This window comes from Stigmatopora argus, chromosome 15, assembly GCF_051989625.1.
Source record: "Stigmatopora argus isolate UIUO_Sarg chromosome 15, RoL_Sarg_1.0, whole genome shotgun sequence".
Taxonomy (NCBI): domain Eukaryota; kingdom Metazoa; phylum Chordata; class Actinopteri; order Syngnathiformes; family Syngnathidae; genus Stigmatopora; species Stigmatopora argus.
Window position 1 is genome coordinate 16,009,185 of NC_135401.1, and position 15,853 is coordinate 16,025,037.

At 40.9% G+C, this 15,853-nt stretch overlaps 1 protein-coding gene across 8 annotated transcripts in view; it reads left to right on the forward strand.

Moving 5' to 3' along the window:
• The window catches only part of dicer1 (dicer 1, ribonuclease type III), a 190,598-nt gene that overhangs the window by 46,875 nt on the left and 127,870 nt on the right, over positions 1-15,853 (forward strand). For 5 of the 8 annotated variants that reach the window (XR_013305092.1, XM_077620450.1, XM_077620449.1 and 2 more), the window contains exons 6-9: positions 2,186-2,212; positions 2,578-2,735; positions 5,524-5,692; positions 10,534-11,006. Coding sequence is in view for 7 of the 8 variants with exons in the window: in XM_077620450.1 (XP_077476576.1) it covers positions 2,186-2,212; positions 2,578-2,735; positions 5,524-5,692; positions 10,534-11,006 (827 nt within the window). In the remaining variant the exon portion in view is untranslated. Of the gene's footprint in view, positions 1-2,185; positions 2,213-2,577; positions 2,736-5,523; positions 5,693-9,950; positions 10,042-10,533; positions 11,007-15,853 lie in introns of those variants that run through there. The other 3 variants (XM_077620453.1, XM_077620452.1, XM_077620451.1) reach the window with 3 other exon arrangements.

Consider the following 15,853-nt stretch of genomic DNA (forward strand, 5'->3'; position numbering starts at 1 on the left):
GAATATATTAAGAAATATTAAAATGTAATAAAAAAGATAGAAAGGCTGTAAAACACACAAAAATAAAAGTGGACAAAGCTGCTGCCGCCTGACGGCGCCATCTTGGAAAAAAACAGTCATACTTAGTAATACTATGTAATTTTGGATGATTAAAAAAGAAAAAAATGCATTATGAGATTAAAGTTGTTTGGTTGCTTATTTTAGCGTTACTCAAATGGGAAGTTGTAGGTTTCACTTGCTTGAACTTTTTGCGACGTAAGGGATCACAATAACTGCTTTGGGTATAAAATTAGGATATTGAACTAAAATAAGGAGAGTTCAATTGTAAAATTAAGATATTAAAGTTGTTATATTACTTATTTTGATGTCACCAGAACCAGAAAATGTTTAGGGTCTGCAAACTTTAAATTTGGCAATGAAAGGCCGGTGGAAAAATTTGAAGTTAAAATACTTACTACAGTTAATTATCAATATCATACCTCGTTTGGACATACTTAAAGCCAAATAAGCTTTTTGAACTTTTAATTTAGTAGTGCAAATTTTTATAAAATCAAATAACTTGATTTAAAGTTTATAAACATTATAAACATAAAAGGCAGCTTTGATACTTGTAATTTAAAAGTCAAACACATCAAATAGGTTATTTTAAAAAGGATCCAATCAAATTTTAAACTTAACTGGTAATTAATTTAGTGCAACAATTTAAACCAATTATCAAACTTAATGCTTTAAGCTATTTATCTAAGGAGACACACGAGGAGAACATGTTCCTGGCACCGAGTTGGGAGTGGGGCAACTGAGACAGCTGCATCAACACCAAAGGGCACCAAATTGACGCATTTAATAAAGGCACATGTTTGAAGTGTCCAAAATCAATCAATGAGCAGCTGTCATTGCTCGTGCATGTCAGGCAAGACAGCCCTAAGAAGTGCAAAGATCCTGGGGCTTACTAAAAGAGGCAAATGTGTCTCCCGAACAGAGACCTCTAAGAATATACATTGGAATTCCGCATGCACACATCACAATGTCCCAGGTCAAATGAGACATCGTTCAGGCCTTATATTTTGTGGTAATTGGTATTTCAACTGTTCATTATACAGAGCTGCGCAACTACCCTGGATTTTACGGGGTTTACCCGCAAATGCAACGCAAACTCCGCGACCCCGGAAATCCAAATAAATTGTCACTTAGATTTTTTTAAGCAACTATTTTTGGAAAAGTACCAAATTTTGGTATATGCCTCGAAATTCACACCATCGCTATGGCTTCCGCCATCTTGATTCAAATGCACTGTAAACCTGAAGAATTTGGTAACACGAGTGCATTGTGAATCATCCGGATTACAAGTTCTGACAAATGATTCGTCTTGTGCGAAATCGATTGTATAGGTAAGCCTTGATCGCTTTAACATTTTTTTTATATTCATACGGGAAGTAAGTATTATTAAGGCTGTCTAAACCACCAGTCCTTTTTTTTTCTTTTTTGAAACACATCCTATCATTTCCGGCGTTGTTCAAAAGGGAGTAGGCGTACACAGCACTGGTAAGTCAATATGCCTCTTCGGAATAAGTGCAAAATTGATTGTAATGTGGATGAAACTTTTAAGAAATCCAGACACTCGCAGAATTTTAATGGTTCTTATTTGACAAAATATCCCGCTTTGATGCCGTCTCCAAAAGGACCGACATTTGCACATTGCACAACATGCATGGCCGCCTCTTGGGGTAGAGGTTCACTCACCTGACTTCAGTGCAGGCAGCCGCGGGCTCAATTCCTGCTGGAATCGATATCATTGTGAGTACGTATGGTCGTTTGTCTCTCTGTGTGCCCTACGGTTGACTGCGGACCAGTATAGGGTGTAGTCTGCCTTTTGCCCGAAGTCCGCTGGGTTAGGCTCCATCAACCCCCGCAACAACATGCATGGGCGACTTCAGCGTGACACATGATGGAATTACTGACCGAAAACGCACGAAGGACCCAAACACAAAGATAAACTTATTTTCATTATGCTGTACTTTTTCAATAGTTTGCAAAAACACAATATTTCACTTAATGTAAAAACATGATAGCTAATAACAGTTTGATTTAAATTGACCTATGCTTATTTTTATTTTTGTTTTTTGCATTTTATATTGAATATGCGTGAATCACATTCACCACGGAAATACTCCGGAAATGGGACAAGGGTACTCCTGAAATGTGGTCGACGGAGGTTGGTAGCTCTGATTATATATGCAGTTGACATTTCCAGCCTCTTATTGCCCACTGTCCTAAATTTAAAATCAAAATATTATTCCCTTAAAATTATATAATTTTTTAGTTTTAACTTTTTGATCTCATCGATGGTTTATTTATTGTAAAATATTGAAATTTGGCATTTTACATTATTGGATCCAGTTTTATGTCACAATTTTTGTTGCCTCTCAGTTTTTGGGAATCTTGTTTTTAAGATTTATGAAAAGTTCTATGCGGAACCATTCAATCAACCTCAACTATTGCTTGGCTTGACCTGTGATGTAATGCTAAAAAGCATTCTATAAAATTCTAATCCATTTGCTCTTGTTTCACTTTCTGCAGCTTTTTGATGACAACGGCAGTCCTCGTATTCTTGGTCTCACAGCCTCCATTCTCAATGGCAATTGTGACCCAACAGATCTTGAGCAAAAAATCCAGACTTTGGAGCAAGTGCTGAAGAGCAATGCTGAAACTGCCACTGACCTTGTAGTTTTGGACAGGTCTTTTTAATAAAATTATGCATCTTATGTGATCGACACAGTAAAATCAGTCACAGTGACACATTTTTCCCAAACTGAGGATTATATGGCACGTTCATATGTATGACACACTGAGAGCCCAGTGTGAAAAGCCCCGTATCAATTAAACGATTTACTTTTGTCAAAGAGTATTCAAATTTAGAAGATTAAGACTCACAAAGAACATTTATTATTAAGATTGTAAAAAAAATAACTCATTTATGTAACATTGCCGTCATTTCTTAAAAAAACAAAGACGTCAGAAGAGTGAGGGAACCTGTAGAAGGCGTTTTTTACTGGTTTTAACATTAAATACAAAATTAAAAGGTCCGGAAAAAACATGAGACACAGTCATAGCATGGATTCATTTTGGGCTCCATTCACATAGGGTCTAATGAATGGTAAATATTTCACATTTACGACCGTTGACTTTACAAACAAACCTGCCCATTAAAGGTCGAATTGTTTATCATTTAAAACTAGGACATTTTAGGCCGTAGAAACAACACCAGGTAATGCCGCCTTGTTTGGGTTCCCATACCATTCTCCAGGGAAGTTAGACTGCATGTCAAACATCTAGCACCCCTGTTTTTACTGCAGTTTAGCTTGCTAGCAAACCAACACATTGGCCACACCTCATTTGTCCCTTGGTTATAGCAGTATTGACGAAAATATTCAGATTAAAACAACAGAGAAGAATACTTTCGGTGGCTTTAAGGCAACACTACTGGCAATTTAGCAAAAAAAAAAAACAAGCCAACTCATTGGCTACGTCATTTGTCACTTGGTCATAGCACTCTTGATTAAAACAGCATACAGTAGTCCCTCAAATTTTCTGGATAATGTAGACCACACATGGCCTATCATTACTACTACATGTTTTACTGCCTGTACAAAAATATAAGTACACAAGTACAATTCTCAAGAAGTGCATTACAGATGTTAAGCATATGAAAAGACTCTAATGTATTATCTACTAAATATAATCTCTCTCCCCCTCTCTCTCTCTATACACACACACACACACACACACACACACAAATACTTTAATACTGTACTCACAGTGAAAATAGTTCCTCTCCGCTTTATATAAATCCCAAAAAATAGGTTAATGGGAGTTTTAGTTCAAGTCCTCCAGTGCAGTCCAGGAGGAGGACCTTGGAGGGCAGCCCCCTTTCAGCGAGGTACAGTTTCGCGTTCAGAATGAAACATTTTAAGAGCCAGTCCTCTGTAAGGGCTTTCATGATCCAGGCTTTCCTGTTGCTCATCCAGTAGACAGGCAGCAAGTCTTTGTTCTTGATTTTTAAAGCATGAAGACGGTCAAACTAGTAGATTAAGGCTGGCTTTACTTTCTGAACCTTGGCATTTTCAGTCCATCTTTGAATAAGAATGTCCGGGAAGGCATCCTCTCCCCAAAAAAGGCCAGTCCCATTCATGTTTAAAACTTTCTCTGGTAGATAACCATTCTCTTCATTTATGTTAGGGAACTCTTCCTCAACATACCATTTTGCTGCCTCTAGGTCTGCCGAGGAGGTCTCCAATACAGCGAAACACTTTGAAGACCATACCTCTTCTTAAACTTTTCAAACCAACCCAATGCAATAAACTCACGAGCCTCACTAGCGGCACTGGTACGGGGCTGAGGTTCATCTTCATTGTTTCCATCAGGAGCTAAGTATTGTATAAGGTCTTGGCTTTGATTCTAATCATGTTAGTATCCAGAGGCATCTCCCTGCAGTTCAAAATCTAGACCGATAAGGCATTCCCCATCCTAAAATAAATTATTTTTATTCCTAGTGGTTACCACTCACTTGATGTCCTTGGAAAAATATATTGTTGCTTTTTTTGTTTCGTGTCTTCTTTCTTTATGTAACGCAAGGTAGATTCATTTATGCCGTAATGGCCTGCTACATGGGCATACTTATTGCCAGGCTTCAAGCATATCTAGCAAATTCACATTTTCCGTCACTGTCATCATGTTACGTTTTTTCTTGGGCTCATTGGATGCCTTAGATGACCCAGGACGCTTTGGAGGCATTTTCAATCACAATTTAAAATCAAGACAATGGTGGAATAGGCCTGCCGTAGTCTTTCTGTGCACGATGTGAAATATAATTAGAAGCAAACAGGAAAAGGCAAGATGACGTCCTTCTCGGCTGTTTGTATTATTTGGCGCTTCATTCTTCGACGGTAAAATTTCGCTTCTTCTGCGCTGACTGCCACCCATCTCAGCGCCGAAGAACCGATGCCCTGACTTGGGCCAATTTTCATATCCTGTTTTCCGCTTGTGAGTTTCAGCAGCGTGAATTTTGACATTTTCATGTTTCTTTTTTATGCTTGAAATTAAAAAAGCGCAAATGTTGAAGCTTCAACGTGTTACTTCTTTGTAAGTATCTAATTAGTAAGTTCATTTCTTGTTCGGACGTCAAACAATAGTCTTTGGCAGTGTTCTTTTTATTGCAATCTCTTACACAACATGCATGAACCATTTTCCAGAGGGGGACAGAGGGAGAGATATTTTGCTTGAGTACTATGTACAAATTGTGATCTTGATTAAACAATAATAGAACCTATCTGTAAAATACTATTTAATTTACAGTTTAATGTGGAAATTTTAAACTAGCAAAAAAAATACGTTTATGTACCACTTCTGACTCATTCTGCTCTGTCAGTTCACATATGATTATGTTATAATAAGACAAGACATTTTAAATAAACTACTATGTTTTTTTATTAGTTTATTTATTTTATTTTATTCAACCCTTTCAAGATATGCCTCTCAGCCAAGAGAAGTGGTCCTGGATTGTGGCCCTTATCTGGATAAGAAAGGACTCGCTGCTCGTCTTCAAGTGGAGTTAGATGAAGCTCTCAACTTCTTGAATGACTATAACATATCTATTGCAAGAGAAGACAAGGGCCCGACAGTCATCTCACGGCAGGTCAGAAGGATTACAAATGCCATTTTATTGCCTTAAGAATGAAGGAAGTAATAGTGCCAGAGCAGCAATAGCTGCCTCTTTAATGTATCCACCTTTCGTATGCATAATTACGGTCAAACACCTCACTGTATACAATACATGTGTGTGTGTGTAAATATATGTATGTATGTGTATATTTACCGTATTTACTCGCATATAAGCCGCTTTTGTCGAACAAAATGACTGAATCGAGGGTAGGGCTTACAGTGGGGCAAATAAGTATTTAGTCAACCACCAATTGTGCAAATTATACTACTTGAAAAGATTACAGGCCTGTAATTGTCAACATGGGTATACCTCACCATGAGAGACAGAATGTGAAAAACCCCCCAGAAAATCACGTTTGATTTTTAAAGAATTTTATGTACCCTTCGTTGGCAATAACTGAGGCCAAACATTTTCTCTAACTCTTCACAAGCTTTTCACACACTTGCGTGTATTTCGGCCCATTCCTCCATGCAGATCTCCTCTATAGCAGTGATGTTTTGGGGCTGTCGTTGGGCAACACGGACTTTCAACTCCCTCCACAGATTTTCTTTGGGGGTTGAGATCTTGAGACTGGCTAGGCCACTCCAGGACCTTGAAATGCTTCTTACGAAGCCACTCCTTTGTTGCCCTGGGCTGTGTTTGGGATCATTGTCATGCAGACCCAGCCACGTCTCATCTTCAATGTCCTTGCTGATGGAAGGAGATTTTCACTCAAAATCTCTCGATACATGGCACCATTCATTCTTTCCCTTACACAGATTTGTCGTCCTGGTCCCTTTGCAGAAAAACAGTCCCAAAGCATGATGTTTCCAACCCCATGCTTCACAGTGGTATGTTGTTCTTCGGATGCAATTCAGTATTCTTTCTCCTCCAAACACGAGAATCTGTGTTTCTACCAAAAGCTCTATTTTGGTTTCATCTGATCATAACACATTCTCCCAGTCCCCTTCTGGATCATTCAAATGCTCTAGCGAACCGCAGATGGGCCTGGATGTGTACAGGCTTCAGCAGGGGGACACGTGGCAATGCTGGATTTGAGTCCCTGGCAGCGCATTGTGTTACTGATAGTAGCCTTTGTTACGGTGGTCCCAGCTCTCAATAGCTCATTCACTAGGTTCCCCCGTGTGGTTCTGGGATTTTTGCTCACCGTTCTTTTTATCATTTTGACGCCACGGGGTGAGATCTTGCATGGAGCCCCAGATCGAGGGAGATTATCAGTGGTCCTGTATGTCTTCCATTTTCTAATAATTGCTCCCACAGTTGATTTCTTTGCACCGTTTTACCTATTGCAGATTCAGTCTTCCCAGCCTGGTGCAGGTCTACAATTTTGTCTCTGGTGTCCTTCGACAGCTCTTTGGTCTTGGCCATAGTGGAGTTTGGAGTGTGAGAGACAGAGGTTGTGGACAGGTGTCTTTTATACCGATACTGAGTTAAAACGGATGCTATTAATACAGGTAACGAGTGGAGACCTCGTTAGAAGAAGTTAGACCTCTTTGACAGCCGGAAATCTTGCTAGTTTGTAGGTGAACAAAAACGTATTTTCCACTCTAATTTGGAAATAACTTACAGTGCTACCTCGACCTACGATCAGCTCGTGGTACGATATGCTCGTGGTACGATGAAAATTTAGATCGAATAATTCGCCTGCGATACGATCAAAATTTTGAGATGCGACCAAGCCAGGTGGCCATGACATGAGAGGCTGTTTATCATTGTAGCGCACTGTCTTTTTTGCCGCATCTCTTTCGTGAATAACAGATATCTACGAGGACTGAACGATTTATTCAGACGAGTTTCCTCCTACGCATCGACCAGAAAATGCACAACGCGCATGTGCGGGCAAAAAGAGGGCTTTCTGGGTAATGAAGTATACTCGTCCACACACCGCCGATAGGCAATGGCACCCTTTCTCAGAATAAAACTTCATTACCCACAATCAATACGTGGGTAGGCTATTGCGTTTCCTGTTTTCGCCCTAGCCTGTTAGCTCCAGTTGGCAGAGCAATCGCTAATTCAAGACTACTTCTCGTTGGCAAGTGGTCGTGTGTTATCCTATTGTGAGGACATCTGTGTGCATCATTTTCGGAATATTTTGAAGGGAATACGTACAACAGCAAACAGCCCATCGATAGCGAACGTGAGGGTGGAGGCTTGGCAAACAACTAACCCGGCCAGAACGAAGGTTAAAAAAAAAATATATATATAGAATTCAGTTTTGTATAAAGTTACATTAAATGTATGTTTGAGTGTCTGTATATATTAATCCAAGTTAATTTAAATTAATTTGTTCGGTCAAGAGTGCGTTGTCGTGGAAAGTCCCCCGGAGAACACCCCCCCCCCCCCCCGGTCTGTGCATCTCTCTCTCCCGTCGGCATAATCCGCCCAATTTTAGTAATATTAAACACATTTTATTACCATTAAACCACTAGTTATGTTACTTTGTTAATAGATGGCGAATTGGAAGAAATACCGTAATTACTCGAATATAACGCGCACTCGAAAATAACACGCAGGTAATTTTGGGCCAAAAATATCTGGAAAAACGCAGTACTCGAATATAGTGCGCACCTAAAATTTCCCGCTGACGAAAATCAGAAATCTTACCTTTTTTTCTTCGTTTCACGATTGTTTTGTTCAAACAAATTTATTCATTAGAATCCTTCAAATGAAGAGTTCCTCTCTCTCTTTGTCTGTCCTCTTTTTATGATCGCGCCGCGTCGCTGGGTCGTCGCAGCACGATCGGGGGCATTTGTTACGGTCGCGCCGCGTTGTGCGACGCGACCGTGGATGTAGGTAGACCCAAATACAGGAAGCAGGAGAGGACGAGGCATTCAGCGTGATACGGAGTCCTTTAATGAATCAACCAAGGCGTGGAAACAAACGTGGCCGCATGCGGCGCGCATACGGACAGAGGCAACAGAATAACGACAGCTAGCGACCGCTAGCAACCGCTAACAACAGTCAATGATAGTCAACGATAGTGAACGATCCGGCGACGTGTGATGACGCGTCGCTACTTAAATACAGGAAACGAAAGCAAACAATGGATTGGCTACAGCCGGTATGCGTCAACTTCCTCTTCCTCCCACAACACATCATCCGATTGGCTTTACGAGATGACGTAAAATCCGTGCGTCGGCTGTACGAGATGACGTAAAATCCGTGCGTCAAAGTGAGTTTGACAATGCTTTTTTCGATCGAAAATTTGTAATTTATTTTAGTTATTGATTATAACACTGAACTGAGAGAGGGTGAACTGAGACGAGTACGAGGCTAGAGGTGGGCAGTGGTGGTCTCGGCTTTCCGATTTTCGATCGGGTTTACGAGATGACGTAAAATCCATGCGTCGGCTTTAGGAGATGACGTAAAATCCGTGCGTCAGCTGTACGAGATGACGTAAAATCCGTGCGTCAAAGTGAGTTTGACAATGCTTTTTTCGATCGAAAATTTGTAATTTATTTTAGTTCTTGATTATAACACGCACCCCCAACTATTGGAATTAATTATATAGCAAAAACCTGCGTGTTATATTCGAGTAATTACGGTATAACATTTTTTCCATTCCAATATCCTGTTTTTGCTGTTTTTTCAGAGGGTTGGAACAAATTAATTTGTTTTTAATTCATTTCAATGGGAAACGTTTGCTCGAGTTACGAAAAGCTCGACATACGATCTCAGTCCCGGAACGGATTAAGATCGTATGTCGAGGTACCACTGTAAATAAATTATTTAAAAATCAAACCATGTGCATAACACCATACCCGATACAGTCATTTATTTTAAAATAGAGAAAAGATAAACAGATAAAACGCTAAACAAAATTTATTTTGATGTCCCTAAAACGTAATATAACTCACTTGTCTGTCACTACTCGCTCAGGGCGTCGCCATCTTACCATAGTTAAACATGCTCTGACTAGCCAGACGTGAGTAGCCTCTAAGTGTTTGTATTGTTTACCCTGTCAGCACATCCCGATAGTTGTTAAGGCTGATCAAAGGTCTTGCGGTCGATTGTTAATATATCAGCCTCGATACCTGCGTAATGTGTATCTCATGCTATTATTGCATCCAGAGACCCAGACACACTTTCTGGTTATACTGCTCACATGACTTCCTTTTGAATTCGTCACGTCCGGGCAACACCCTTTCGAAACACATAAAGGAAATGATTGTACATTTGTGATTATGAAATAAAACAAAATTCTGCTTTGTTTTTATTTCTTGTTCGAAAGTGACAACTATTGCAGTAATATGAACCATCGAAAAAATCGAGATATTTCGACATTAGAAGCAATTTGGTCGCCACAACATCTTAAACTTCTGGTAAGAAAATTGTCATTTCTGCCACTAAGCATTAGGTTGTCATCAAGATAGACTTATTTCTTTTTTCAAATTGAATAATTTGATATTTAGCCTTTACAATTACAGGCATATAAGCTTCCTTATGAGATTGAGCCTAATAATAAGCTTTTGATTCAAACAGTATCTCAGAAATATCACGTGTGATGATTTTTCTTAAGATTTTCCCTTCAAAGTACCAAATTTGTACTCCCTATTAAAACCATGAATATGGAGGTGAAAATTGCAAATCGGGCTGCCTATACGCGAGAAATTGTAAAATTCAACAATTTTAAGGGGGCGGCTTAAGTGCGAGTAGATACGGTGGGAAGAATAACCCCCCCCCCGTAAAAATTACGTCAAGACCACATTAAGGAAACAATAAATCGTCATAAAATTCTGTTGTAATTCCTTTTTTTTAAAAATTCATTTATTTTTTATTATAAATTCAAACTACTTTCTTCCCATCTTGTTCAGGTCCTAAGTGACTGCAGGGCTGTGCTGCAGGTGCTGGGGCCTTGGTGTGCAGATAAAGCAGCAGGTATCATGGTGCGTGAGCTCCAGAAGTACATCAAGCATGAACAAGGGGCAATTAACCGCAAGTTTCTGCTGTTCACTGACACCATTCTCAGAAAATTACATGCCCTTTGTGAAGAATATTTTTCTCCAGCATCCTTGGACCTGAAGTTTGTCACACCAAAGGTTCTCCGACTGTTGGAGATTTTGCATGAGTACAAACCCTTTGAGAGGCAGCAATTTGAGAGTGTGGAGTGGTACAACAACCGAAACCAAGACAACTATGTTTCTTGGAGTGATTCTGAAGAGGAAGATGATGATGAAGAGGCAGAGACCAAAGAAAGGCCTGAAGCCAACTTTCCTTCACCATTCACTAACATTTTATGTGGAATTATTTTTGTGGAGCGGCGTTACACTGCAGTCGTCCTGAATCGGTAGGATTAAAACAATGACTTGTGTGTGAGAGCCACAGTCTACAGAGTAATGAACACTAGCGGTGAAACGGTACACTGAAATATTTTTTCAAGTCTCTTTGGTTAGGATTTTGTACAATAAAGGAAGGAAGAAAATATATCTTTAAATATATTTAAAAAAATATATATATGTTACTAAATAAGTGACGCTTTTTGGTGGTATTTTAAAAAAATACACTTATATTTTATAAATAAATGAATTATAACAATTATAAAACCTGAATGCAATTATAATTAAACAAGCAATCTGTGAACTTTGAAGCTTATGCAGCAAGAAACTAATTATGATATATGTAATTATCCAATATTAATGGTTTTCTTTGCGTCAGAGTTTAGTATACAATTTTTTAGCAGAAAGCACATATTTGCTTTCAGAGACTATACCGTATGTACTCACATACAGTTGTGGTCAAAAGTTTGTTGTGAAGAACATAATGTCATGGCTCTCTTGAGTTTCCAGTTATTTCTGCAACTCTGATTTTTCTCTGATAGTGATTGGAACAGATACTTCTTTGTCGCAAAAAAACATTCATTAAGTTTGGTTCTTTTATGACTTTATTATGGGTTAACAGAAAAAGTGATCAAATCTGCTGGGTCAAAAATATACATACAGCAACACGAAATAGCGATTTTGGTGACTTAGAAAGTTGTCAGTGAAATGAGCTTCATAGCATGGCCTCTTAACTTCTTGTGAGTGATTGAGTGACTACAGCTGGTGACTTCTCTGAGGCCATTTAAATAGGGCTCATTGAATGCAAACGCTACAATGGGAAAGTCAAAGGAGCTCAGCATGGATCTGAAAAAGCGAATCATTGACTTGAACAAGTCAGGATAGTCACTTGGAGCCATTTCAAAGCAGCTGCAGGTCCCTAGAGCAACAGTGCTCCAAACACACATCAAAAGTGGTAATGGAATGGCTAAATCAGGCTAGAATTAAGGTTTTCGAATGGCCTTCCCAAAGTCCTGACTTAAACCCCATTGAGAACTTAATAATAATAATCGGACATAGGCCCTGTCGTCATTATCAACAACAAAAAAGCCTACTTGTCATCACACCCAGAAACTGCGTATGACGAAATTGGTGCTGCTTCTCCATAAGCTACGTTTACTCGGCAAAAGACCTAAATAAGTGATAGTTACGGACTTGTAATTGGCATTCTGCTGTTATGGATACAGGTCACAGCTAGTAGGAGGCAGATCACCACCCAAACATCTTTTCATATTACCTCAGAAGGGAATGTGTGTTGTGTTACCGCAAATTTAGAGTTCTGATGGATGTGGGGAAAAACTGTCCTTAAGCCTATTTGTCCGTACTTTGTGGGACCTATAGCGTCTGCCAGAGGGCAGCAGCTGGAACAGATTGTGACCAGGGTGGTAAGGGTCCCCTATGATGTTTCTGGCTCTGCTGAGGTAACGAGGGCTGGCAATGTCTTCCAGTGAGGGCAGAGAGCAGCCGACAATCCTCTGGGCAGTGTTAATCACCTTCTTTCTGCATGGCCTTTTTGTCTGCCGCTGTGCTTCCAGCGTACCACACTGTGATGCAGTACGCCAGGATGCTCTCTACAGTGGTTCTATAGAAGGTTATCAAAAGCTTGGTGCCCAAGTTGTTCTTCCTAAGTACGCTGAGGAAATGGAGTCGTTTCTGAGCCTTTACTACTGCCGTGATGTTTGTAGACCATGAGAGCTTATCCGTGACGTGGACCCCCAGGAATTTAAAGGACTGGATCCTGTCTACACATACTCCATTTATGAGGAGTGGGGCCAGATCTGTGCCGAGTTTGCGAAAGTCCAGGATAATTTCTTTAGTTTTCGTGGTGTTCAGTGTGAGATTGTTCACCGAGCACCACGAAGACAGTTTGTTGACCTCATCTCTGTAGGCCGACTCATCCCCTTCTGAGATGAGTCCGACCACAGTGGTGTCGTCAGCGAATTTGATGATGGCGTATGACTGGTGGGTGGGTGTACAGTCGTATGTGTACAGGGAGTACAGAAGAGGACTCAGTACACAGCCTTGAGGGGAGCCAGTGCTCAGTGTAATGGAGGAAGAGAGGTAGGCACCAAGTCTAACAGTCTGTGGTCGGTTAGTCAAGAAGTTGTTTATCCAGCAGCAAATTGAAGAGGATAGTCCAAGGTGGGAGAGTTTGTAAGTCAGAATGTCCGGTTTTATGGTGTTGAAGGCTGAGCTATAGTCAATGAAGAGCATCCTCACGTAGTTCCCATGGTGTTCCAGGTGGCTCAGTGCTGTATGAAGAGCAATGGCAATAGCATCATCAGTGGACCTGTTTGCTCTATAAGCAAACTGGTGAGGGTCAGTTGAGGGAGAGATTGTATTCCTGATATGGCGGGCTACCAACTTTTCAAAGCACTTCATGATCACAGGCGTGAGGGCAACAGGCCTATAATCATTCATGCTGCCAATGGTTGGCTTTTTGGGGACATGGATGATGGTGGCAGATTTCAGACAAGATGGAATGATGGATAGTTGCAGGGAACAATTGAAAATTTTTGTGAAGACTCCAGCCAGCTGGTCAGCACAGGCTTTGAGCACCTTCCCAGGTACTCCGTCTGGGCCAGCAGCCTTCCTGGTGTTCACAGACCGCATTACCAGTCTCACTTCCTGTTCCCGGAACGTCAGTGCTGCAGGGTGGTGGTGGGGGTGTTGAGACTGGGTCCGATTTGTCAGTCTCAAAGCGGGCAAAGAAACGGTTCAATTTCTCCGCTAGTGAGGCATCTGCATTAACAGACATATTATTGTTATTGTAGTTGGTAATATGTCGTATTCCTTGCCACATCTTCTTTGGGTTATTTTCTGTGAAGTGCTCCTCAATTTTTTTGGTATATGCTGCCTTGGCCTTTTTAATGCCTCTTTTCAGCTCAGCTCTGGCAGCGCTATATTTTATCTTGTCCCCTGATCTAAAGGCGGAGTTACGGCATTTGATGAGTGCCTGTGTCTCATTGGTCATCCAGGGTTTTTGGTTAGGAAAAACCTGTATTCGTTTATCTATAGTGACGTTGTCGATGCAGTTTTTTATGTAAGAAAGTACAGAGTCCGTGTAGTCCTGGAGGTTGTCGTGTACCAAAAGTTCCCAGTTGGTGCGGGAAAAACAGTCCTGCAGCTGAGAGAGTGCGTTGTCGGGCCAAGTTTTTATTATCTTTATTTGTGGCGTTGTTTGCCTCCGGAGTGGAGTGTAAGCGGGGGTGAGAGATAGGCAGAGGTGATCTGATCCAGCTAGGTGAGGGAGTGAAGTGGCTTTATAAGCATGTTTGATGTTAGAATAGACATGGTCAAGAGTTTTGTCTCCTCTAGTATTACAATTTACGTATTGAATAAACTTAGGTAAAACAGTCTTTAAACACGCCTTGTTGAAATCACCAGCGACAATAAAAACTCCATCGGGGTGGTCAAGCTGTTGTTTGTTTACAGCCGTTAGCAGGAGGTTAAGAGCCGTGTTAACGTTAGCATTCGGAGGTATATAGATAGCCGTTGCTATGACGACATTTAGCTCTCTTGGTAGATAATAGGGCCTACATCGTATTGCTAATAACTCTAAATCCGGGGAACAGTGAGTGTCAATAATTTTACTGTCACAACACCATTCATTATGTATATACATGCACAGTCCTCCTCCCTTGCTTTTGCCTGTTAATACTTTTGAACGGTCGTTTCGAAAAAGCGTTCGGCTAGCTAGCGATACCGCCGCGTCGGGGATATGCGGGTGTAGCCACGTTTCTGTGATGATAATAATATTACAGTTTCTAACAAAGCTGTTGGTAGCAATACGAAGTTCCAACTCATCCATTTTGTGGGTGATGGATCGGGCGTTGGTCAAAAGGATACTAGGAAGCGGTGCTCGGTGTGGTTGTTGTTTCAGCTTAGCAGCAAGGCCCGCCCGGCATCCACGCTTCTGTTTTCTGTCCCTTCGCCGCCTTCGACGTGCTTTTGGTGGGCTGGCTAGCCACGGAGATCCCGGAGAGTGTGTTAAGAAATCGGATGTATCGCATATCCTTCGGATAGTGAGTAAATCCTGGCGACTGTAAGATAACGAACGACACCGAACTGGAGAGCTTGAAGCCGCTGCGTCAGTGCGCGCCGCCATCTCAATTCGCCATTTCAGATAGGATGGAATGATGGATTGTTGCAGGGAACAATTGAAAATTGAGCACCTTCCCAGGTACTCCGTCTGGGCCAGCAGCCTTCCTGGTGTTCACAGACCGCATTACCAGTCTCACTTCCTGTTCCCGGAACGTCAGTGTATTGCTGCAGGGTGGTGTTGAGACTGGGTCTGATTTATCAGTCTCAAAGCGGACAAAGAAATTGTTCAATTCCTCCGCTAGTGAGGCATCTGCGTTAACAGACATATTATTGTTATTGTAGTTGGTAATATGTCGTATTCCTTGCCACATCTTCTTTGGGTTATTTTCTGTGAAGTGCTCCTCAATTTTCTTAGTATATGCTGCCTTGGCCTTTTTAATGCCTCTTTTCAGATCAGCTCTGGCAGCTCTATTTTTTATCTTGTCCCCTGATCTAAAGGCGGTGTTACGGCATTTGATGAGTGCCTGTGTCTCATTGGAACTTGAGGACAATGCTGAAGAAACAGTCAGAAAGCCATCAAATTTAACTGAACTGCACCAATTCTGTCAAGAGGAGTGGTGAAAGATTCAACCAGAAGCTTGCCAGAAGCTTGTGGATGGCTACCAAAAGCGCCTAATTGAAGTGAAAATGGCCAAGGGACATATTAGCACTGCTGTATGTATATTTTTGACCCAGCAGATTTGATCACTTATTTCTCTTCACCCATAATAAAGTC